At 43.0% G+C, this 25,937-nt stretch overlaps 1 protein-coding gene and 1 long non-coding RNA gene across 6 annotated transcripts in view; one reads left to right on the top strand and one right to left on the bottom strand.

Moving 5' to 3' along the window:
* PLEKHM1 (pleckstrin homology and RUN domain containing M1) overlaps nt 1–21,451 on the top strand; it is a 49,941-nt gene extending 28,490 nt beyond the window's left edge. For 3 of the 5 annotated variants that reach the window (XM_087713247.1, XM_087713248.1, XM_087713249.1), the window contains 9 exons: nt 2,823–3,467; nt 6,972–7,392; nt 9,152–9,392; nt 9,560–10,480; nt 12,110–12,255; nt 13,030–13,223; nt 14,141–14,204; nt 17,896–18,053; nt 20,624–21,451. In XM_087713247.1, the coding sequence (XP_087569373.1) occupies nt 2,823–3,467; nt 6,972–7,392; nt 9,152–9,392; nt 9,560–10,480; nt 12,110–12,255; nt 13,030–13,223; nt 14,141–14,204; nt 17,896–18,053; nt 20,624–20,741 (2,908 nt within the window). In that variant the 3' untranslated portion in view covers nt 20,742–21,451. The remainder of the gene's footprint in view (nt 1–2,822; nt 3,468–6,971; nt 7,393–9,151; nt 9,393–9,559; nt 10,481–12,109; nt 12,256–13,029; nt 13,224–14,140; nt 14,205–17,895; nt 18,054–20,623) is intronic. The other 2 variants (XM_087713250.1, XM_087713251.1) reach the window with 1 other exon arrangement.
* On the bottom strand, nt 13,592–19,762 carry LOC148045946 (uncharacterized). Its single transcript, XR_015696407.1, has 3 exons — nt 19,031–19,762; nt 14,802–14,878; nt 13,592–14,213 (listed from the first exon to the last, which is right to left on the bottom strand). It is a non-coding gene; the product is annotated as an uncharacterized LOC148045946 (long non-coding RNA).
* Nucleotides 21,452–25,937: the final 4,486 nt, after the last annotated feature.

Raw genomic sequence — 25,937 nt, 5'->3', positions numbered from 1 at the left:
CCTCCCTCCCTCCCTCCCTTCCTTCCTTCCTTCCTTCCTTCCTTCCTTCCTGGCAGTCAACCTTACTTATGACAGTTGATAAAAGTTCACAGATTGAGTTTATAGTTTGAGCTGTAAGCAAACATTGTCTAGAGAGTAAATCTCACATTTTCCCCCTTTAAATCTATTACATCTCCCTCCTGTGCAAGGAAGGCTGCTGCTGAGTTCCAAGGAGGGGAAACATTTTCTGAGAGGGAGGAGAACAGTTCTACATGCTGTTTGCTTTCAAGTTCGGTTTGTAGGTCCCATTCCAGTGAGTCACATAAATTAAATTTATTTCATAAGGCGACCGCAGATGAGTTACTTGCTGGAAGAGACTGTTTGCAGTATAATCTTCCATTTTCTGCTTCAATGGCTTGGATGGACTCTCTGCTGCAGAGTGCTGTCTCTTTCTCCTTTTCCCCCTTCTTAAAAATCCTGGGTTGTAGTATTGCTAAAATGTTTCTAAAACACATGGTAGCCATACTTCATGTGCTTTTGTAACAGTCCAGTATAGATTAAAACTCAGTTAAAAATATAAAAATACATGTATGTATGTATGTATGTATATACCATGTTTCCCTGAAAATAAGATACGGTCTTATTTTCTTTTGACCCACAAAATATGACTTGGGCCTTATTATCAGGGGACGGCTTATTGTTTTGGGGTTGCTGGGCGGTTGCTGTCTTGTGAGTGGGCTCCCAAAGAGCTGGGCACAGCCTCAGGGGCGAACGGCTGGGTTGCGCAATCGCAGCAGTGCAACACAGTAGCCATGAAGCGACCACACTCACGAGCAGCTACCCAGCAAACCCCCTTTCCAGCCGGGCACAGTGCCATTCACTGACCTAGGGGGTATTACCAAGTGACGTGAGTGGCTCTTTGCCGCCCCCCAGCTCCCACGGTTTGGCACCTTTAAAATGCCAGTGAATGGCACTCTGCGAGGCTGGGGAGGGGATTTGCACAAGCGGCTGTTTCGCTCCCACTTGTGCGCCTCCCAATCTCACAATGCCCTGGCCCAGCTCTCCCTGCAGAGCCACAGCACCTCTGCTGTCGCTGGCGCCATCCCAGCATGGCTCTTTTAGCGGCTTCCAAACCAAGTCTTCTGGCAGTGGCTGTTCTGGGTATACACTCTATGGTTGTACGCTCTGGGAGTATGCTCTGCCGGCATCCAGTCCACAACCATAGAGCGTACACCCAGAGTGGCCACTGCTGGAAGACTTGGTTTGTAAGCTGCCAAAAAAAGCCATGTTGGGATGGCAGCGGCAGCAGAGGTGCCCTGGCTCTGCAGGGAGAGCTGGGCCAGGCAATCGTGAGGTTGAGAGGCACACGAGTGGGAGCCTCCAGCCATGAAGAGTGCCATTCATTGGCTTTTTGAAGGCGCCAAGCTGCGGGAGGCAGGCGGCGGCAAACAGGCACTCACGCAGCTTGGCTATACCCCTAGGTCAGTGAATGGCACTGTGCCCAGCTGGAAACGGGGTTTGATGGGTGGCTGCTGGCGGCAGAGCAACACAGCTGTTCACCTCTGAGGCTATGCCCGGCTCTTTGGGAGCCCGCTTGCAAGAGAGTAGCTGCCCGGCAACCCCCCTCTCCAGCTGGGCACAGCATCGCTCACCAATCTAGCGCTATCCCAAAGGCATCAAACACACAAGCACCTTTGCCCCCCCCTCCAGTTCCCGTAGCTTGGCACCTTCAGGATACTGCTAGGTTGGTGAGCAGCACTTTGCCTGGCTGGAGGGGGGTGGGGAGATTGTCCAGGGGGCTTATTTTCGGGGGAGGGCTTATATTTTTGCCCACTGGAAAATGTGGCATGGCCTTATTTTCAGGACATGTCATTACTTTTGGAAGAGCTCTTTACAGCCATTGCTGCCTGTCCTCCATTTTAGTTCCTCCCTCTTTCCTTCTTTTCTCCCTCCCTACTCTCCTCACAGGAAAGGAAAGCATTCACATACCATTTGCATTTCTATGTGCAGGCAAACTTTTCCATAAACTTCTAAGTGAACAGAGTTAACTATTCCTTCCTCCTTCTCATTCCCATCTCATTCCTCCCTCTCTCCCTCCCTAGGAAGATATTGGGGGGGAGGATGAGTTTGGCAGCACATCCGGGGCCCATGTTGCCAATAGATGTGGCTTTTCAATGCAGGGGCAGTCCTAGTGAAAGGGAAGCTTTGTGGACTGTGAGGTCAGGTTGGCGCAGACCAAGGAGGCAGCGGAGATGCCGTTGCTTGATGCAACACTGCTGGGGCTTATGTGCTGCTATACTATAACTTTGTGGCAGCCATCTGGGCAGGAACAGGATCAGCCTTAGATCTGGCCCATGGAGACATGCGCCCAGGGTTGGATCGGGGCCAAGGTGGCAAGGTCCGCCCCCTCGCTGTCTCCAGGGTGGCCCCTCTGGCCAGATCTAACTACATCAAGGGCTGGATTTGGCCCGCAGGCCTTGTGTTGGACATGTCTGCCCTAGTTCTTTCCAACGTAGCCATTCGAAAGCATGCAAATGTGAGTAGATAACTAGGTACCACTTCAGTGGGAAGAAAAATGCTCCATGACATCATGCTGGCCATAAGATGACAGAAATGTCTTTGGGAAGCACTGGCTCCATAACTGTTCACTATTGTTGGCAACCGTTAGTAGAGTAAAAGCCACAGGGACTCCTTTACCATTTTACCTCTTGATGTTTTCATCAGACAATAATGCATCCAACCCAACTTGTACGACTGTCCAAAACTGCTTTCTCTTGTTTTTGGGAGCTGTCCTTTTAATGGATGTTGTATTTCCCCCTCCCTGGATGTTTCTTCTTTTTCAGAAACATAATTTCTGAACTGGAAAACTTGGTCTTCATCAATACAGATGTGGGGCGTTGCCGTGCGTGGTTGAGGCTGGCTCTGAATGATGGCCTGATGGAGTGTTACCTAAAACTCTTGCTTCATGAAAAGTCTCAACTCTCTGAATATTACCATTCACCTGCTCTGCTTCTGGATCCCGAGGAGGTTGAATTTCTCCTCAGCTATTTGCAGGGCTTGTCTTCTTTGGCTTTTGACCTCTCCTATAAGTCAGCAGTATTGAACGAGTGGACCATCACACCTTTATCCTTGTCAGGCCTTTGTCCTGCCTGGGAACTGTTGGATCCTCTTGTGGGGCTGGAATCTCAAAGAAAGGAGACACTTGGTTTTCTCTCACAATCTTCTGGCTCTGATGAAATTGAAGCTCACCCAGCCATCCTGCCTGTCCCGAAAAGTCAACAGGCAGATAAACTCACAGCTTCCAACTTGAGCATCAGCACAACTGGTTCCTCACAGCTCTCTTCCAGCCTTGATTCTGACATTCTTCTCCCAGCCAATCTTACCAGCACTACCAGCCCAGCTAGGGAGAAAGAGCCCATCTCCAATGACTCTGAATTTGACATGACAGCAGCAACAGCAGACTTGGACCAGGACCAGGACCTCCAAGAGTGAGTATGACAACAAAAATGATATATCACATAATATCCTAAGTCTGCAAAAATTAAAGCAGAACTTTAGTGGGATTCAGCCTAATACTAAAATAACAATTCCTGAATTCTTAATAATATGGTTGCATATCAATATGGGAAGTGGATATGGGAAACCCGCATATCTTTTCTGTCCTTTTTCTAAACATCAGGTAGAGGCTTGCGTCTCCTATCATTGGTCCTGTTTGTTCATTTTACTTTAACCACACAATGGTTAAAGTACTCCCTTGGTTAAACAATCTTTCCATTTCATTCACAACTGTTCTGATTTTCTTTTAGCATTTATGTTACATCACAGCAGCATAATCAGTAGTTCATAGGTTTTTTTATAGTTAGTATGTTGCATTATCTACAAACATTGAAAATGTTTATATGATAGTAAAAGTTTATCAATCACAGATCTGCAAAAAAAAAATTTCAAGAGCTGTTTGGTTATTCCACGTAATCTTTATGTTTTTTGTTGTGCTGAATCCAAAAATGACCTCCATTTTGTCATAGCACATCACATTTCCTGACAATTTAGGTAACTATGTTAAATAAGGCAATACCTCAAAATAAATGGAAATAGACTTATAAAATTAAAGTTTTATTACAATATTTTCATGAAAATCCTTTTTTGACCTGAAATGAGCTCACCTACGCACACTAAACTCGATTCTTCTTGTGAGGCTCCTCCTGGTGCATCTGGAATGTCTCTCTGAAGCATCCAACAATAGTCTGCCATGATTGTAATGCTCTATTTTCCTAGTATCTCCTTTCCATCTCTTTTAATGTCTTGGTGGAATCATTCACCTTGTTCCTCACTCACAGCTCCCAAATTTTCAGGAAAGCAGTCAAGGTGGGACTGGAGGAAATGCACTTTCAAACTCATCAGGCAACCTAAAGCTTGAAATACTTTCAGCATTCTTCCGATGATCTTTTTGTAGTGAGGATCTTTGTTATTGCCTAAAAATTTCTGTACGGCTTCTTTAAATGCAATCCACCCTTCTTTTTGAGGATCCGTCATGGTATTGACAAACTCTTGATCAACTATAAGCCTTCTAATGTCTGGTCCAGCGAATACCCCTTCCTTCAATTTTGCCTCCAACAGGCATGGAAACTTGGTGACCAAGTATTTGAAGCATTCTCCATCTCTTGGAAGTGATTTTACGAATTGCTTCATCAATCCCAATTTTATGTGAGAGGTGGTAGAAGAACTTTATGGGAGAGTACCAAAGTTTCTTGGAGGACATTTTTTTCACTGACTGTTAGCACACTCGGCTGCCAACACTTCTTGGTCCAGTGATTTTGTTGGTCTCGACTGTCCCATTGACACAGAAAACAAGGGTATTTGGTATACCCAGCTTTTTGCCTGAGCTGCATGCATAAGACCTTCAAGTCCCCACACACTTGCCAACCATGGTCTTCATATTTAAGTTTACAAGGAACCAATTCCAAGTTCTCATAGGTTTCCTTCAAGTGTACGGAATGACCTACAGGTATGGAAGCGTAAAAACCACTGTGGAGTAAAACTGCTTTGAGACTTTTTTTTGAAGTATCTATAAAAAGACGCCATTGCTCTGAATCATATTGGATTTTAAATTGACCCATCAGACCTTTGACATCAATGCAATAAACCAATTTGTCTTCCTGGATGAAGTAAGGAACGAACTCCTTTTCACGATGTCTGAACCATGAAGATGACATTCCTGGCAACAGTAAATTCCTGCTTTTCAGCCTTGATCCAAGTAACTCAGCGGCATCTTTGGGAAGATTCAAGTCTCTTACCAAATCATTCCATCTCCTCCTGAGAAAACAATTTTGGTCTTGTATCATTTTCAAAGTCAGAACTTGATTCGTCATCTGGTTCAGGTATGATTTCACCTTCATCAGAGCTAGGTATCTCTTCCAAGGTAGCAGGGGGCTTGGGTATGGTATATCTGTGCCATGGGGGATGGGATGAATTGCTGAGTGAAAATTGGGGTATAAAATGGAATCCTTCCATTTGGAATTAAACCCTTTCACATTGCATGAACAAAAGTAACAGTCATCACTATGTTCTTTTGCTCTCGCCATACCATAGGAATCCCATAACGGAAAGATTTTTTCTTACCCTTGAACCAGTTTCGTAGGTCTTCAACACATCGTTTGCACACTTTATGAAGCGCCCAAACTTTATCTTGATCTCCAATTTTTAGTCCAAAGTATGCAAAGTATACTTTTTTCACAAAGTCTGTAATATTCTGCTGTTGCTTCAACACTGTATATTCACCATAGATGAAACAGAAACTTTCTGGTGAATTAATACACTTTCGCGGAGCCATAACATAATGGTTGAAGAATGACGAGCTAACATGTATTGCAATGAAAAAGTGTGAACAGCCTAGAATCAAGAACCTGATGATGATTCGTGCACAAGTGTGACATGCAGGAGAGAGCAGCTCTGTTTCTGTACACGAGATGTCACAGTGCTGGCCATGCCCCCTGCACTGACTGGAGATGCTGCTATCTGCCTTGTGTCTCCCATTGATTCTTCAGGAAAGATTAACCCCTTCTACCATTAGAAGCACAGACTTAAAACTTGCTTAGCTTATGTATATATTGCTGACCATCAGATTTACAGTGCTATATTTTTTTACATAACTCGGACAAACACTTTAAGCTTTTTTTGGCGTTTTATATTTTAAAAGCACTTATGTGAATTAATTAATAGTAATTTGGATTTTAAATTTGGTTAAAAATCCATATTAAAAAAATACCATTTTTTTTTAAAAAAATGATAAATTTAAAGGCAATTTTGCATGTTGTGGCAAATCATGACGTCTAGAAGTTTTTTCAATGTTTTATTTGTTTTCACCACACCAAAATACATGGAAATTAGATGAAAATAATCAAACAGTGTTTTAGTCGCAGACCTGTGATAGGTTTGACAGTGGCACCATTTTCAGCACTTGAGAAAGCTGTAGTCTTGTCTGGATGATTCACTCAGTAAATCCACAACTAAGGATCAATTTGAACACATGGCCAATTTCCTATCTATTTTGTCTGCACTAGAATATTCACTCTCAAAATACTGTGCATGCTGGATATTTAACTTGCCGATTCTAATTCTTTAGAGCAGGGGCGTCAAACTGGTGCCCCACCAGCCGGTTGCATCACATGCAGGCCACACCCACCCCAGCTACTGAAAGGGGGGAAATGTTGTGATACATGACATGATGTCAACATGACTCCGCTAGTTTGACACCCGTGCTTTAGACCAACTTAACACATAGTATAGACTGCATCAATTTTATTCATGTATTTAAACAGTTTTGATGCTTGAAAGAGCAAATTAATAGTTATTGAATGCATTGAATTATATGCGACTAAACTTCAGTCATCGTTGATACCTTATTTGTGGAATGCGTGTGGCAAATTGAGAGATAGAATACTGGAGATGACCTCTCTCTTCCAAATGTTTTAAATGTTTCTATTTCTTTCCAGAGTGTTAGCAGAATTTACCAGGACACAGAGAAAGCTGGAATCTGTAGGAGTTCATGAAGCAAACATTGTCTCTCGGTCTTCCCCACCAGAGTGCCCCGGCCCTGCCACCAGTTTCTGCACTGCGCACCTTCCTCGTACTGTAATGGCAGAAGCTTCTGTTGACATCATGCTACCTGCATTAATGACAAATTCACAGCTTCCCAATTTACCTAAGAGTGGAGAATCTGTTAGTAGTACCAGTGTCCAACAGACCTCGATGCTAGCCACAATAATTGTGACCAAAGAACCTGTGGATGTGGCCCAAATTCATTGCAACATCAAGGGAGGAACTAAAACCTGGGCCAGTGAAGTCAATGGTTGTGACGGAAGCCTTCCAGGAACAGACCAGCTTCTTTCACCAGTCTCACCAGTGGTCTCCCCTGTAAGAATTGCTAGTTTTGTTCTGTGGGGCTTTTGTTTGTTTGATATCTCTGGCATGCCAAATAGACATTAATTTTCAGTAGCTGCCAAAAGCATTATTATTATTATTTTTTAAATGATTTTTCTGAATCTCCCTGACGCAGCCCTTTGGACGTTGAGTCAATTGTTTATCATGGGATATTAACTCTTTGTTTGGGGACTTGAGAACATCATTGTGTCTCACTACATTTTTTAAAAATTGGTATTTAATGAACTATCATTAGAAAACACTAACAGGTTACTAAATTCACACAAATCCAAGATGAAAAAAATGATATGGAAACGGCAAACAAATCTATTTAAATACAAATAGATACTTACTATACCTGTACAGATTTATCATACATGTAAAGTATTACCATATTTTTATTAGCACTTTTTTATAAAATTGAGAAATGGTAAATCTGTCACAATCACATGCTAGGGGCCTCACAATGAACGAATGATGTTGATTCCGGAAATGCTTTTCCTGCACTGAATCTTCCTGTCCTTGGCTTCATTTCCTCCTAGCTCCAGTGCCTTATTCCTGGCTTTGAGCCAGTCTGTATGCCATATTTATTAGGAAATGATGTGATCTTTCCCAGATCACTTTTTCCAGATATCACCCATCTATTCTGCTGACATCCAGAAGAAAAACTGTGGAATACCTTTGTAAGACAGTGTCTAATATTTTCCCAGGCAATCCCAAATTTCTGAAATAATTATTCCTGATGATACGGGGGGAAAAAACCAAATTTCAGTTGTACTTATATTTATTTATATATATATGTGTTTAAAGTGTTCAAAATTAATATTTTAAAAAATCAAATACTAATTTGTCACAGGCTGAATTTTTAAAATAAAGGTAAATGTAAAGGTTCCCCTTGCACATATGTGCTAGTTGTTCCTGACTCTAGGGGGGCGGTGCTCATCTCCGTTTAAAAGCCAAAGAGCCAGCACTGTCCAAAGACGTCTATGTGGTTATGTGGCTGACATGACTAAATGCCAAAGGTGCACAGAACGCTGTTACCTTCCCACAACAGGTGGCTCCTATTTTTCTACTTGCATTTTTACATGCTTTCAAACTGCTAGGTTGGCAGAAACTGGTCAGGTAATGGGAGCTCACTTGACGCTAGGGATTCGAACCGCCAAACTGATGACGTTTCTGGTTGACAAGCTGAGCGTCTGAGTCACCACATCTATTTTTACAGAGTTGTTTAAATTGGTTGGCTATTTTTCTTAGTGCTTAATTGTAGATTTGCATCATGGTTTGTTTTTTTCCAACTGATCTGTCCATTCAGAGGCAATAATGATAATTACCTGTATTTTTAGCGCAAGGTCTCAGGTCAAGTCATTTAACATAATATTCAGTTAGAAGATGGCTGCTTTGCTGGTCACTTGCAAGAGAAATCTCTAAGAAGCATATTGCTATTATCAAACCAGAATTGTATTCCTATTTAAATCTAGTAAAGCTCAGAATCATCCCACCATTATTTCCATATTTCTTAATCACAGCCCTTGTTGCTTCCCATTTCGGCCTGGGCATCATAAGATCTGAGCAATGTCAAAAATAAATACATTCTGTACAGACTTCCATGATAGCAATAAGAGGAGGCTGTCCTGCGAAGGACAATATTTTCTTGCATCAGCCCAGCTGCTTGAATTCAATAAACTCAAAATCAGAATAGCTTGTTTGGGTAATAGCGCAAATGTTATCTTGCTTCTTTATTATTTCCCAACAGAAAAGAAGCTGGATCACTGAGGATGATTTTTACCTTCCTTCCCCTCCCGAGGAAACAGAAAAAAGCCTCTCCAGTTCTCCCAGCACCTCACTAGAGAGGCTTACCAGTTGCCAACCTGCCATGCCATTGAGAGTCCCAGATCCAGGCGAGCTCTCTGTCTCCTCAGCAGAGCTCAGCAAATCCAAACTGTCTCCTAGCAGGGAGCTGAAGGGCTTTAGTGTTATTCATCGGAGACAAATAGGTAACGTGTTTTGACTAAGGGAGAAAGGATGAAGTGGAATGGGAGGAGAGATTTCTATGGTGGTTAGAAGAATTTATAGTAATGGAAGCATCATCCATTTTTGCTGCTTTACAGAAATGTCATTTGTGCTAGAGAATGCATAAAGCTATTCCTCTCCTCATTTCTAGGTCTTTCCAATCCATTTCGGGGTCTGCTGAAGTTGGGGACCCTGGAACGTCGAGGAGCTATGGGCATCTGGAAAGAGGTTTTCTGTGAGCTCTCACCTCTAGAGTTGCGGCTATTTGTAGACTGTGAGAAGCGAGCATGTGTAGAAAACTGTTCTCTGCTGAGATGTGAGTCCTTAGGACGGGCTCACAGTGATGGGCGCTTTGAGCTGGTCTTTTCCAACAAACGATTGTATCTTCGGGCTTCCTCTCGGGATGAAGCAGAGGACTGGTTGGACCGGCTGCACGAGGCCCTGAAAAAGTATAGGCTACAGCAGGATGAAGGGTGGGAAACTCTAGAGTGCCCTGAGGCTGCAGAGGATTCTGAGGATTTCTTTGGAGGTGGACCACCTGGTGACTTGCCTTCCTTCTCGGTGTATAGTAGAACTGGCCCAACTGAGTTGGACTGGTCATGTGCCTTGAAACCCGAGTTAGATGCAGTCAAGGAATCAGTCCTGTACTTGGAAGTTGAAAAAACATGGGTCCCTTTGGTATTCTCCTTGTCCTTAGAAGCCTTGAAATGCTTCAAAGCCAGAAATGATAAAAAGATACTGTACAACAGCTTTGGAATTGAGACCATCCAGGATATCCTGCCAGATGTGAGCCTGGGTGGACCTGCATTCTTCAAGATCATCACTTCAAAAGCAGTGCTGAAGCTGAGAGCTGAGAACGCAGAGGAGGCAACTGATTGGCGAGACCTGGTCCGCCGAGTGCTCATGTCCTACCTGGAAATGGCTGAGGAGGCCCTCACACTTGGAGGCAATCTGGATGGCAATTCACAGGCAATCCTGAAGAATACTGTTAAGGAAAATGGATACTTGCTGCAGTATCTGGTTGCCATCCCCATGGAGAAAGGCCTGGACTGCCAAAGTTTCATATGTGCAGGTAGGGGTGTATGGGTGCTTGCAAAATGATAACTTACATGAAGCCTTTTTTTAGTAAAAATGTATTTTCTATTCCAATTAAACAACTTAAGATTGAGGATTATACTTCTGTGTGTGTTTAATGTGATTTTAGAATACAATATTGGTGGTCTTTGTTATTATAGCGTTAATACTAACATAACTCCAGATTAATCATGGGTAGTGGTAAGTCATTGAAACATGGAAGTCTTAAACAAGTCATTATTATATATGCCTTTGTTTCACTAGATCTCTTCATTCTTCGTATGACCAAATATTAATTTAACCAACAGAAATAATTAGAAATCCTTACGCTGCAATAACTGGGGTGGGGGGGAGCGAGGGGGGTCCAGAAATGTCTGATTGTTTGGGTTTTTTGCGGGGCAACTGATTCATTTTGAATGCCAAAACTACACTTTGTTTTCAGGGCTATGTGCCAAAGAAGATGGTAAAGTTTGAAAAACTCTTAAAGGCGCATCCATAGATTATTGGAAGTGACTTTGTGTTTCCCTAATTAACATGAACTCATCACTCAGTGACTCAATGAAAAGCTGGTCTATTTACAGTTCAGTGGCTATAAATCCATAGGAAGAAAGATGTGGGAAGGTCAGGCAATGCGTGACAGGCAGGTCTTATGAGCAAATGCAGTTTGTGAAGTCATATTTGGATATTGTTCTCTAGTTCATAATCTTCATCATCATCTCTAAGTAGAGCGTAGATTAATCTACTTGGTGACAACTACCCTTTTCTCTGTTTGAATGAATGAATGAATAACACATTTGGCTTTTAGTTTTTCATTGCCTACGTTCAACTACTCTTGTATCTGTAATTATTTAACAAATATCCAGTTTTTGCAATTTGGATAACTGGAAAACGTCCAAGAATCCTTCAGTATAGCACTCAGTCTAGAGACAAGATAATGTCTATGAGCCTCTTGCAAGGAACTTCTATTAACCAGAAAATATTGGGATCCATTTTATTCCTAAGATAATTTTGTGAACAAGAAAAAAATTAAGGGTTACACCTTTAGTAGTTGTATCTGATAATACAACTAAATAATGGACAAGAGGCTACACTTTTATGAACGATAAGGCTAAATTTCCTCATTTCTGAAGCATATCTTTCTTTTCAGTCACAGAGGAAAGTACATTATTATATTTCTAACCACTAAAATCAGAACAACAAATAGTTCTGTTCCAAAGATAGTTTTGGCCTTGGGCTTTCTTTCGACTAAAAATAAAAAGGTAACACAGGAAAAAGGAGGGTTCTTTCTTGATATGTATTGAGCAGTAGATAAAAATATATCGTTGTCTAATAAAGGCAGGAGGTCTGTGTGTGAGTGTGTTTATATACGTATTGTACACCCAGGCACCTCATACTTCAGAAGCACAGATCTCGAGATTAAGGCTGAGCAATAGCTGAGCCTTGGTTCAGCTCTAATATCTTCCTCTTACTATAGGCAATGGCCTAGTCAGCAAATGAATTACTGAAAACTGACTTCTCTGAAGACAGCAGCTGCGGAATAGGCTGTCTTAAATACAGAAGCTTCTCCAATAGCCAAGAGTCAGATTCTGGCAATTTAAGATGATCTTACATTTTCTTTCCTTTCCAGGCTGCTCCAGGCAGATTGGTTTCTTCTTTATGAAGCCTAAGTTGTGTTCATTCACCGGCCTCTATTACTGTGACAATTGCCACCAAGATGAAGAGTCTGTGATACCTTCACGTCTAATTCATAACTGGGATCTTTCCAGATATCCGGTATGCCCTGTTATGGTGGGAGGAGGGTATATAAGCTCGGTAATGTGATATTGTCTCTCATGTCTCTTTTAAATCCCACCTGCACAACTATAGTCACAAAATGATTGTAGTTTTCATTATGAAAGAGAAAAGCTTGAGAGCATCTGTAAGGATCTCCTTCCTTTGTGCCCTACCTGCATTGCAAGTTAGCGCAAATAAGTGCAGGTTTTAAAAAGCAGACGAGCAAAATGTGACCTCCCTCCCTCCCTCCCTCTGAGTGTTTCTCAACCTCAGCAAGTGGATTCCCCAGTGCTGGCTGGGAAATTTTGGGAACCAAAGTGCACACATTTTAAACTTGTTAAGGTTGAGAAACGCTGATTTACCTCAAGGACCATAAAATGAGAAATCTATGAGTAAGGTAGCATTCTGATTAGGATTTTTCATTTTTTCAGCTGTTAGTTGTTGTTGTTTTTTTAATATCCCCTAATTATGGCCAAGCTTAGTAAATAGAAAAAGTATATTTTTCTCAAGGCACAGTCTCAGTTGTCAGAACACAATCTCTTTTCATTTTCTACCCTTTTATTATTATAAACTGTCTGGAGTGAGATGAGCAGGAAATCAATTAATCAAACAAACAAACAAACAAACCATCAGTTCAAATGATAAGAAGGTCCTTACTAGAATGTGAACCAGTATATATACCAATTATATACCAATATAATCTCTGCTGGGCCTATTTGATCAGTGCTGCAAGAGGCTTTTACAGGAACATTCTCATCTTGTTGTCTCTGTCAGATTTGTTGCCAGGCTCTGAAATTCCTAGCCAAAATTCAAAATCAACCCTTGATTGACCTGAAGCTGGTGAATGAAACCCTCTATGACCATGTAGAGCAAATGAAGCAGATCTATCAGAATCGTGAGCAGCTGAAGCTCCTGGGTGATTACCTTGTCCTTTGTCGCAGTGGCGCCCTGAAGGAGATCAGTAAGAGGTGAGCCAGAGGCATTAGAGGGCCTTCTCCAAATCAGTATATTAATCTGAATTGACTCCAGCCTTCCGACACAAGAATAAGTAAGCATTCTGCTTCCAAATGATGCTGGCTATTAAGTCAGAGGTTGTATGTGGATCTGGATTCCTACTGCCACTTGCAGATGCCTTTTGCATCCCCTCCATAGACCCAGCTTCCTCCATAGAAGTTCTTTTATGTGCACATTCCCAAGTTTATTGCCATCCTCGTGACATATGGTTACTCAGCAGGAGCAGTGGAATACTTCTGTTTCAGTGTTGGCTGTTTTGGAGTAGCTATCTCTTTCTGTGTGAAAAGTAGTCTGGTCCTAAATTGATTCCAGAAGCATTGCAAGAGAAAAAAGCAGAAGAAGAGCAATATTGTTTCCATCTCTTCAAGTCAGGAGGATAGGGGCTTGTATTGGATGACACAGAAAACTTCTGGGGATGTTGTTGGGTCTGGTTTGCTAAATCCAAACCGGTGTAATTTGATATGTATACAGTGTGCATTCTCATTGTAGAAAAAATGTTGCTAGAAAATTAAAAGAAAAAATCCCAATGTATCAGTATCCAGTTTGGCCCTGAGTACCATCGGGGTGTTTCTGGTGATCTCTGAAAAATGGATAGAGCAATGGTATATTTCTGAGATCAAGAAATATAGGCCAGGTAAAAAGTATCTTGTGATACAATAGCTTGATGCAGGTAAGGGTTGGGAAGAATGGCACACATTGAAAGAAGAATGAACAAAGAAGCCTAAGAGATCAGCTGGTGTGCAGAAATGGAGCACGAGAAATGAAGCAAGAGTTCTTGTTGTCTCATCAGGGTTTTATTTTATGTTGTATAAAACGCTTGGGATGAAGTGGAGAACAAATTTTAATATACTAATGATGTTGTTCTTTGAAGGCTTGACCACCGGCACTATCTCCTGGAGTGTCCCCATAAATACAGTGTGGCTGACCTGAGACAGGTAGGAGATCTGGAAAAAAGGAAATGTTTCAATCTAGAAGCAGGTGGAAATTCAGTTCAAGAAAATAATACCCATTTCTTCACCCCCTAAGCTGGATCCCTCAAAATCACAGCCTAGCAACCTTCCACACAAATTATTTGATGCACCATGAGATGTTGCATCATTCAGTGCAGAGCAGGAAGCAAGAAGCTTTTGAGAGCTGGTCTGTGCGTGTACAGATGCAATCTTTTCCTGTCGTAACTTTGTCCTATCTGAAGAGTATAGCAAATAGAGACAGCTAAGCTCTCCAAGAATTATCTGGCCCATTTGCTTCTGCTCACTAATTGTTTTTCCTAGTCCTTTGCAAAATGTTTGGTAATTGCATTGGATCTGCATCAGTGGTGGGATTCAAACATTTTTTTACTACTGGTTCTGTGGGCGTGGCTTGGTGGGCATGGCAAGGCTTGGTGGGTGTGGCAGTGGAACGATACTGTAAAATCTCTGTTTCCTCCCCACTCCAGGAGAAGGTTACTGCAAAATCCCCATTTCCTCCCGATCAGTTGGGACTCAGGAGGCAGAGAATAGATGGGGGTGGGGCCAGTCAGAGATGGTATTTACCGGTTCTCCAAACTACTCAAAACTTCCGCTACCAGTTCTCCAGAACTGGTCAGAACCTGCTGGATACCACCTCTGATCTGCATGAAACAAACAAAATGTTAAAAAGTTATGATATTTATGTAGTTACTTACCAAGCACATCTAAATTATATTAAAGTAACCAAAATATCTTTACAATCCGCAAGGCATATCATAAATTTTGAACATCCCTAATGTTTGGAAATTGAATGTTAAAAAATTTGACATGCCCTAATTTTTTGCATGTGGGATAACTCAACCCCTTGCAAGTCTTCCTGGTTTTTTTTTTTTTTGCATGGAAGAGAGGCTTGGAAAATTTAGTTGTCCTTTTCATGGAAGACCCCAACTCCATGGACATTGTGCCTCTGGAGAGACGTATCAAGACCCTGAGGCTATCCCAACCTTTGAATCCCCTCCCTTACAACCTACCAGATCATCCCGAGAGCCCTGGCCATAGTGAGGCTGTGGGAAAGCACCAAGCCTCCTTCTCTTCCACTGCGAGTCAGATCAACCCCTGGATCCAGGGGTTCCCCAACTCCCCCCACTGCCATTTGGCTCAGAGGGGTGATGCCAGAGCCGATAGGCCACTGCCACTGCCACTGTCCAGATGGGCAAATTAATGAAGAATTGCACCCTGCCAAGTGTTTCCCAGAGGTTGCACTTTGCCCATCTTGCTGCACTTCCCTTGTTCCCTGCCTACACTGGATCTTCCTTCACCAGAGCCTGTGGAACTCCAAGAAGAAAAGGAGAACATGAGGGGATGGATCCCCCCCCCCATGTCCAACCCAGTCCATCGGGACACAGCTTGCCCAGGTGAAAAAGAAACCGCTGCTCTGCCAATTCTGTTTGTGGTAATTATGGGGATGAACTGAGGAAATCCATCTGGTGCCCGCGCAGAGAGGGAGAGCAGCACAGCCAGCCTTGAGGGGTTGGGATGGGCATGAAGCGCAATTTCTGAGGAACACCCGCTACAGGGCTCAATGCATTGATTTGCCCATCTAGACAGTGATGGCAGCAGCACTTTATCATCTCTGGCATCACCTCTCTGGACCCAGATTGTTGGGGGCAATATGCTGACTCTCTGTAAACCGCTTAGAGAGGCCTGAAAGGCCTATGAAGCGGTATATAAGTCTACTGCTATTGCTTTATTGCTATTGCTATTGCTCTCTGAGCCAGATCACAGTGAAGAAAAGTGAGGGTCCCCCTGGACTCAGATTGACCTGTCTCACAACAGAGGGAAAAAATGTTTGGTTCTTTCCCACAGCCTCGGCATGGCCAGGACTCACGGGTAGTGAGTAGTAGTGCATGGGCAAGTAGTGCATGGGCAAGGATTCCAAGGCAGAGAGAGCCCTTCGAGAATCCCTCTCCAGGGGCACTAAGGCTAGGACTTCCAGGAAAAGGAGAACTAAATTCCTTAAGCCTCTTTTCCATGCAATGAAACCAGGAAGGCTTGTCAGGTAGCAGCAAGGCATTGAGTTACCCCGTGAGGAAATGTCCCAAGGCGAGTTTCCTCTGCGAATGGTAACATGGCCACAGTGGGTTGTACTATTCTGACCTAGTTACCTCCGTTATCTTGGGTATCATTGCTAATATAACTTATTAGCTGAATGCCCGTGCTCTGCTACAAAACTATGTGATTGGGCTTAATAAATCGACACAGCTTGAAAATTAATGAGTAATTACCATCGACTTCTCCTCTCCCCTTCCCTCCCTCAGCCTGGCCCCACAGAAGTCTCCCCTATCCTACCCCATTCTCTCCCTCAGGCTTGTCCCACAAAATCCTCCCCTATCCTATTCCCTTCTCCCCTCAGACTTGCCCCACAGAATCCTCTCCTATCTTATCCTCTTCTCTCCCTCAGCCTTGCCCCACAAAAACCTCTCCTATCTTATCACCTTCTCTCCCTCAGTTTTACCCCACAGAAGCCTCACTTTATCCTATCACCTTGTCTCCCTCAGGCTTGACCCACAGAAGCCCCACGTATCATCTCACCTTCTCTCCCTCAGGCTCCTCTCCAAACTCCCAGCCAGCAGGCCAAATGAGTGGCCACACCCACTTCCAGGTTTTCAGGTTGGGAGGTGAAGTAGAACATCTAACTCCTTAACATCAGAGTGTGTTAATAATAATAATATGAAATACTAATGCTCTGATAGTCATTTGAAAAATTCTTTGTTACCGAACACTTAGAAGCCAAGAGGAACATACATGCAAAAGTTCAAGTTTGTAGGCTTTACGTGCCAAATTTCAGCTTTGTAGGCTTATTGTTTTGGGGTTGCCGGGCAGCTGCTCCCTTGTGAACTGGCTCCCGAACAGCCGAGCACAGCTTCAGGTGAATCAGCCATGAGGTGACCACGCTCACGAGCATCTGCCCGGCAAACCCCCTCTCTGGCTGGGCAGAGCACTATTCACTGACCGAGGGGGTATCTCTAAGGTGCCAAGCCACATGGCGCTCTGTCCGCTCCCCAGCTCCCGCGGCTTGACATATTCGGAATACCCCCGAGGTCAGTGCATGGAGCTCTGCCCAGCTGGACAGGGGGGTTGCGCAAGCGCCTGTTCTGGCCCCACAGCGCTCCGAGCATAACTTCTTCTCCGGCTTCCAAACTCCAAAACTCAGCTGCCGAGTCTTCCAGCAGCTGCTGCTCTAGGAGTGCGTTCTATAGTTATGGGCTGGCTGCCGGACAGAGAGTCTTATGTATTACCAAATTTGAATTCATACATGAAGAAAAACATATGAAATGCAATGAATTCCGATTTGACATGGAGCAATCAAAACCAGCTGTTTCATGCCTTTCAAGTGTTTTAAATCAGACTGGCACAGTTTCTCAACTTTGTCAACTTGAAGATGCCTGCACTTCCCCAAATTCCCCAGCCAGCAAATGCTGGTTGGGGAATTCTGGGAGTTGAAGTCCAAACATCTTCAAGTTGACAAGGTTGAGAAACGCTGGACTGGCATCATAAGGATCTTGGCCATTTTTGGGTGAACAACTTATGTTCCATACTTTGAGAGTTCCTGTGAAGGCAGAAACAGAATTGATTTCCCTGCTCCCCACCAATTGCTCATGGCCTTCTCTCTTCTTAGATAGCAGACGGTATATTTGAAACTTTTCTTCAATCGCTGATCCAATTTGCCTCCCACCATGTGTACAGCTGTGATCTATGTACTCAGAGGGGCTTCATCTGCCAAATATGCAACAAGAATGATATCATCTTTCCCTTTGAATTTGATACAACCAGCAGGTTAGTGGTGCACATCTCCCTTCCTCTAGAACTGAATACACATTTTAAGGAAACTAAAATAAAATGGAGTTCTTCCCTATATATTGACCATATCTTGGAGCTCGCAGTATGATTTTCGATTCTACATAGTACATAATATTGAGTTATTTGAGTTACCCCTTAGGACAGCTACCCATGACACCCCCTAAAAACAGCTGCCTGTCCCACTTGCTCTAATATGGTAGATAGACTTTGGATCCCCTCTTTGAAGAAGGATCTAGATTGCATGCCTTCTCAGTAGCAGTGCCTTGGGATGATCTTACCACCAGCACCAGCACCACATACACACACACACACACACGGCCTTTAGGAAAAATTTTAAAACATGGCCATTTGCCCATTTGCCCATTGGGGCAAGGTTCAGATGAAATAGAGTAGAATGACAGAGTTGAAAGGGACCTTGGAGGTCTTCTAGTCCAACCCCCTGCCTAGACAGGAAACCATATATCATTTCAGACAAAGTGTTATCCAATATCATCTTAAAAACTTCCAGTGTTGAAGTATAAGGTCTATAAGTTCCCATCAGAGGAGTGTACAAATGTTAGCCAAGTTGCCTATTACTTATTATTGCTATTCATTATAGTTTTATTGTGGTTCTTTTTTCTTTTTTTAATAAACTGACCAGAATGGCATTGTTCAGATATGTGTGTGTGTTCTCTGTCTCTGTCTCTGTCTCTCTCTGTCTCTCTCTCTCTCTCTCTCTCTCTCTCTCTCTCTCTCTCTCACACACACACACACACACACACACAGGGAGTATTCACTTCTGTGATATACGGTATATATATTCAGAATTACACCAGGAAAGAGTCAGAATAATTGATTGAAATGTTAATGAAGTCCTTAAAACCTATTATAATAAGTAACAGAATGCTTATAAACATATAAATGAGAGAGAATACTGAGGGGATCCAAAAAATTAAAGCATAATCTTAGCCCACCATGTTTTTTCCAGATCTGAAGGACATCCTTGACCACTAGATTATATATGGAGTAACAAAGCACATCCAGAGAGTCTCCAGGTTGGGGAAACAATCAGAAGAAGGCTGATTCATCTTCCATGAGGCAGTCAAAATCCTGAAAAGATTTCATTCACCAGATCCGTCTTTGAGCAGCTTTTAGATATAATTGTTCATCCCCCAAAATTATATAAACCTTTTGGCTATGTATTAGAGCAGGAAGAATGTCTCCAAGCTCAGACAAACTTACTTCCTGAGCCAGACGATTTACCTGTGAACCAGGATGTTCTTAGAAGCTTCTTTATGGTAACTCTGGGGAGGTTTTTTTGATTCTGGTAGCAGCACAGCAATAGCCACTTCCTTAATCATCATCCTGTCTAGCTGGCAGCTGGGGATAATTTCCTCATGCATGCCCCCTCAGCCAGAGGCACACCCACACTCAGTGGCCCGCAGAGTCAACACAAAGGTAATTGTCATTTGAGGGACCCTTCGGAATGATAGGCAGTGATGAGCTGTAATGAACACAGCTTAGACAGGAAGTAAACTCAAAATCCCTTCTTAGCTGTCAGGCAGAAGGAGAGTTCCCAGAGGCAAAAGAGAAAGCGGCACGTGAGCCTAAATGTGAAGAAAGAGGCAGCTATATAATTATCTCAGTTTTATCTCTCTACCTGTTAAATAGTTTTAAAGTTGCCTTATAGCTAGTAAAATTACTTAACCATCTAACAGAGAGTTTTTCAACCGTGCCAACTTTAAAGTACTTCAACTCCCAGTATATTGGCTGGGAAATTCTAGAAGTTGAGGTCCACACATCATAAAGTTGCCAAGTTTGAAAAACACTGACCTAATGTAACCCGGGAGGGTGCATATTTCTTTGGGAGCTTACTCTCCAAAGTAACCAAAATTAAATTTCATCACACTTGATTTCATAGCTAGTGTAATTGAAATGAATTTTAACTAATGTGGTGAATTTCTAGTTACATATTCCCCTTGAGTGATATTAAACATGCAATTTAATAACTTTGGAGACTTCAACAGCATACCCAAAGCTTTGGCAGACTCTCTCTAACCCTAGACTCTGCTTTTCCCCTTTCAGCTGTTGTCCGGGGCTTCTTTCTATATCTGCCCCCTCCTTCCTTTTGACCAGATAATGATTGCGACAGTTTGTGCACCATACTATTGTATGTAAAGTTATCTGTTCTCTCTCTCGAAATGATATCTGAGTACCACGGGAGAAAAGCGTAGTTTTTCAAGCTTTTTTTTTCTTACAGAACTGGAATCTCTGAGTGGAAAGTTGTTTCAAGAGTTCAGTTGAGGAAGACTGGCAGCAGGGATACGATAGCTTGATTTGTGATTCCAGTTTCACAGCACAAACTGTCGCTTGAGATGTAAAGATATTATAAGAGGGAGGTTGGCCTTTGGAGCCAATAATACAGAAAGAGAATATCTAATACCTTCCAATCTGTTGTACTGCAATTCCAACTTGGCTGTTGAGCTCTAACGTGACCTTCTCAAGTAGTTAACTGCTCACAGATGATGAGTTACTTCTAGAATTGATATACTTCTTTTTCCTTACAGGTGTAGTGAGTGCAAGACTGTCTTCCACAATAGTTGTCAGGCAAATGTCAGTTTCTGCCCTCGTTGTGTCCGTCGACAGAAATATCACCAGCAACTGCAAGAATTCCTTTGGAAATGATCTCAACTGTGCCAGTCCTTTTTGGAAGATTTTGGAATTGGATAAGAGTCTGGAATTCTCCAGAAGGCAATTGGAAAACAGAAGCTTAGGAGCAATGGAAAAACACTGCCAGCTGCACACTTTCTGTCTGGATTATAGTCCTACAACAACCAGTGCACCTTGCCATCAACTCTGGGAAAGGAACCCACAGAGATACTTCCTTGAATTCACCCATTATTCCTGCCTTCCCAAGCAAATCCATCCTTATCCTGACATTTGGTGAATACTGGATATTAAAGGCATACGTAGCAAGATCTCCCAAGAAGACTGATTTTAGTGGACGTCTCTTGAATTAAATAGCTGGAGAAAAGGGAATGTTATTTTACTTTTAACAAATGCAATTTCCAGAAGATTTCTTGTGCCTTCTACACTTTACAGACTGCTCTTAAAATGTCTTGTGCCAAAATAGCTGCTGAATTCTTTAGGAAGGCATGCCATCCTTGGTGTCCTCCTCAAGCAAAGTGACCTTCTCATAAATAAGCTATTATTATTCTCCACTTTTTTTTAAAAAAAATTCTCAATAGGCATATTCCAAACTTGATTTTAATATTACCTTTTATTCTCCTATGCAGATAATTAACTTTATTGAATAAATAACAGATATATTTTATAAATACTTCTTGGCAATGCTTATTTGCAAACTAACTATAGGCTTCTTGTGGGTTTATGTTCATCCAGCAAACAATAACATTCTGTATTCAGGAACATGTGGCACAGAGAATCCTAATAAGACTAATGATAAAAGGTTGAAACCTGGATTCTGGAAGAAACTGCATTCATTCATTCAGTTGCACAATTGACCTACTCAATAAGTGACCCTTGGCAGTGAACACATTTAAAATACTTCAAATACCCAACAATTACAACAATACAAAAATTAGCACTTGAGAAATATGTCCTATAATCACTAGCACACCCAAAAAACAGGTCCCTGCACATGCTTGTCCCCAGGCAGATTCTGATATTACAGCTGGAATAGGAAGGACCTGCCTTTCTTAGAGAGCAATTATAGTACAAAAAATTGGTTTACGCCTCAGCCCCCTGGAGGAAATACCAAGCTCAGCTTGGAGGCGAGCAGTGTGGCACATGGGGTGTGGGAGGGTTGTGCGTGCATGCGCCTGTGGGGCGCATGCACGCATTATGGATGCCTTTGCATTATGGATGCCAGCACACCTGCACGCTATTGTGTGCACGCGCTCACAGTCTGAGGTTTCTAGCGAAGCAGGGCACGTAGTTTGCCTCTTAAAATCTATAAAACTGGGAGAGGCTGAAATATTGACCATATCCATTCAAGTGTTCTCTAAATCCAATAAAAGTAGAGGAGCAAACTGATTAAATAAAAATGAAGATTCACAAATATGTAATGATGTAGTTACATCATCATGATTACATATTTCATCAGAATAGCAATAGCACTTAGACTTATATACCGCTCCACAGTCCTTTACAGCCCTCTCTAAGCTGTTTACAGAGTCAACATATTGCCCATAACAATCTGGGTCCTCATTTTACCAACCTCGGAAGATGGAAGACTGAGTCAGTCTTCAGCTGGTGAGACTCAAACTGCGGAACAGCTGGCAGCCGGCAGTCAGCAGAAATAGCCTCCAGAACTGCACTCTAACCACTGCGCCACCATGGCTCTTAGTTAGCCTGCGTCATCATGGACATAGCATTTCTGCTCCCTCCACCATGTTCATCATATATTTTTAAAGAATTTATTTTTGTATTGCTACAAACTTTGTTTTTATCCATAAAGCAAAGCTAATAACATAGCTTCAGTCAAGAAACAGAGGAAACACCATATGATACATAGTATTAGTTCAGGTTCCAGTTCTGCATCTGTCAGCATTTTGCTTGAGGGAGATCAATTTTCTCAGGGATCCTTGTACAAAATAATGAATTATATTAACTTTAATTAGTAGACAGTCCACAAGGACCAGACAATTTTGCAGGTACTGAACTGTGTCTGGAGGGGATGGCCCAAGGAACCAGTAAGCATAGAGCTCAAGCCGTTTAACAACCGGCAACGTGAACTGTCTGTTCAACGGGGTTGCTTACTGTGGGGAAAGCACGTAGGGATCCCCCCCAAACTAAGGCAACCCATCTTGCAGTCATTACATGAGGGTCACCCTGGAATAATAAAAATGAAGGCACTGGCATGCAGCTATGTCTGGTGGCCGAACATGGACAGTAATATCGCAGAATGGGTCACGTGCCAGCCATGCCAAGAATCAAGGCCAGCATCCACATTAGCATCGGCACGAGAATGGAAAACACCCCAAACACCGTGATCCAGAGTACATTTGGATTTCGCGGAACCAATGCACAGGCAGACATTCCTAATTGTGGTGGGTGCCTACTCGAAATGCCTACAAATACATGCTGATACAGCATGTCACACCCAATGCCACAACAAACAAGAGCCCCATGGAACTGATGGGCTGCCGACTACAAACTAACCTAGATGGGCTACATCCTGACTACTCGACAGAGGTTCCCACCACAGCCAAGTGCAAACATTAACCAGGGAAACCCAATATATACCCGCAACTACGCAGGCTGCCCCACCTGGCTGCTGGCTCATGTTGTGGAAGTGACGGGACCACACTCCAATCATGTGGAACTAGAGGATGGTAGGATGTGGCACCATCGCATTGATCAACTTCAAATCTGCCTCACAGGAACTGACCACAGCCGACTAAACAAGATGGCCTAACCAACAAATGACGCAGAAGAAAAGAAAATAGGGAGCCAAGCCCCAGTGCTGGGTGGGTTGAACTCCATGTTGCCAAAGTCAACTGTCGCTGAGGCCCAACTGCCACCGAAGCTGAATCCGGATGAGGGTTCAACCAAACTGACTCAGGAGAGGGCTGCGGCCACACATGGCCTCTCCTCTCGATGGCTCCTCATGAATGAGGGAATCAGCAACTGTCACTCCAGAGAACTCTGGGAGAATGGGAGAACTCTGGGAGAAGTCAGAGCACACGGGCCGCCCATCTGCTTACTTGGAAGAGTACGGCTTTAGCATTAGGTCTAAGAATTGTCGGCTCCAGCTAGGCAGTGAGGGGTGTTGTATATGTGCAGGTGCAGACAGAGGTTTCCACTCCGGTCTGCACTGACCGTGGAAAAATACTTTGAATCTATTGGATAACAGCCACCCAGACCAACTGCAGGAAAATGCGTTGAATCTGTTGGCTGAAGGCTGACAGTTCTCAGAACAAAAGACTGCTGATAGCCTGCAGCTTGTCATGTTAGTTAGTATGTAGCAAATAAAGAGTTTGTTGATTCCAACTGGCTTCGACTCTATTCTTCATCCAAATCTAACAATTATACTTCCCCAAAGGAGAAATGGAAAAACATGTTCTTATAGCCAGTCTTTCTTAATTATTCGCATACAAATAGTGATGGGATTAAAATTTACATCCTCCACCCAGATTCTAAGAACAGGACATGATCTTTAGGACATGGTAGGATTAAGCCACTAGTTAGTAAATGGAAAAGACACAGAGCTCACTATATTGGACAACTCATAGTGGCATTTCAAACATTGCACAACCCCCAGCAGCATTACGGAAACCTATAAAGATCCACCCACTCATTCAAGCAGTTGGTCAGCTGCCCCAGAACATCATGCTGTTGATGGTTCTGGTCAACAGTAAATGGACCTTCTTAAGTAGCTGGCCTCTGTTTTATTTCCAATGCCCCTCTCTTAGCTTGGAACTGAACAGATGGGTTTTCTTTGAACAATAGGTAACAATCCAAGAAATCCATGTGAAAACTTACAGGGAAAGTTGATGGGAAAAGAATGGAAGGAGCCCATTCCGCAATTTGCAGCTTCTGTTAAACTCTGCAGAAAGCACCAAGAAATTGGAATGTTTCAAAATGTACTGTATTAAAAATCTGTGAGAACTGAAGAATTCAGCCTTTGTAAAATAAATTATCAAGATGTTTCTTCTCTCTCTTCCTAGGCAACTGAATTGTCATTTTCACAGCTAGACCCTCTAGGACAGTGATGGCGAACCTTTTTGTAAAGGCGTGTGAAAATTGTGTGCGCATGAGCTACGCACATGCACACATGCCCACACCCACAGTTCAATGTGCCCCGCCCACTTGCACATGAATGTTCAACCCAAACCCACACGTGAGTGCGTAACTGCCCTGCCCCCAAGCAGGTGAGAGTTTTTGCCCTCCCCAAACTCCGGAAGCTTTCCTGATCAGCTGGCTGGCACGCACATGCGCACAGGATCTGACAGCTCGCATGCTAGCAAATATGGCTCATGCCATGGGTTCACCATCACAGCTCTAGGAGAAAAGATGATTTTGTGCAATTTTAACATGGAAGGAGAATAGCAGATTATTGGCGGAGCTTCTGTTTCCTTATTTATAATTTATACTTTATTTATAATTAATATTTTCAATAACATAGATAACAGCTTTCTATCATAAATACCAAATAGGGCAATTATTTCCCCCACCCCCACACCTACGTCATTGTAAATTGAGGGAATGGGTTGCTAAGAATAGGGGAAACTTGAAAAGAAAAGAATGAGTAAGAAATGCAAAGACTGGCAAATACTGCTATTGAAAAGTATGGATGCCCTTGAGATTAGGCTTGTGTTGTGTCTGGAGTTTTCCCTCTGGTCTGCTTTCCCTAGATGGTGCTATGCTGATTCCTGATTGGTCGCCTGTTTGACAGCTGGTGTAAAAGTTCCGTCAAGGCACACATCAGCTGAAGTGGTGATGCAGTATCCATCGAAGCCAGGAGCCACAGGGACCCATCCTCCTACTCTGGCCACTGAAGTCGAACTGAGAACAGCTGGGTGGGTTTGGCGCTGCCCAGCCTACCTAGCGGTCTACGCATGCGCTCTTTAGGTGGGCAGGAATGTTGTGTCCGGAGTTTTCCCTCTGGTCCGCTTTCCCTAGAGGGTGTTATGCTCATTCCTGATTGGTCTCCTGTTTGAGAGCACATATGAAAGGAGCTGTCAAACAGGGTCTCAGCTGTTGCCTTTAGCTGAGCGAACACGTTATCAGCTGCCACATTTGGCAACCTTGTTAGAAATAAACCTGTTAGCCTTAAGCCTGGCTCGCCTCAATTCTTTACCCTCCTGTTCTGAGAACGGAACCCTTGGTAAAATCAATTGGGCTATAATCCCCTCT

The sequence above is a fragment of the Thamnophis sirtalis genome, unplaced genomic scaffold (assembly GCF_051295495.1).
Source record: "Thamnophis sirtalis isolate CommonGarterSnake01/CBP01778 unplaced genomic scaffold, rThaSir2_p1.2 scaffold_4, whole genome shotgun sequence".
Lineage (NCBI taxonomy): Eukaryota > Metazoa > Chordata > Lepidosauria > Squamata > Natricidae > Thamnophis > Thamnophis sirtalis.
The sequence above is the reverse complement of the archived record's forward strand: the minus strand, read 5'-3'. Positions and strand labels throughout refer to the sequence as shown.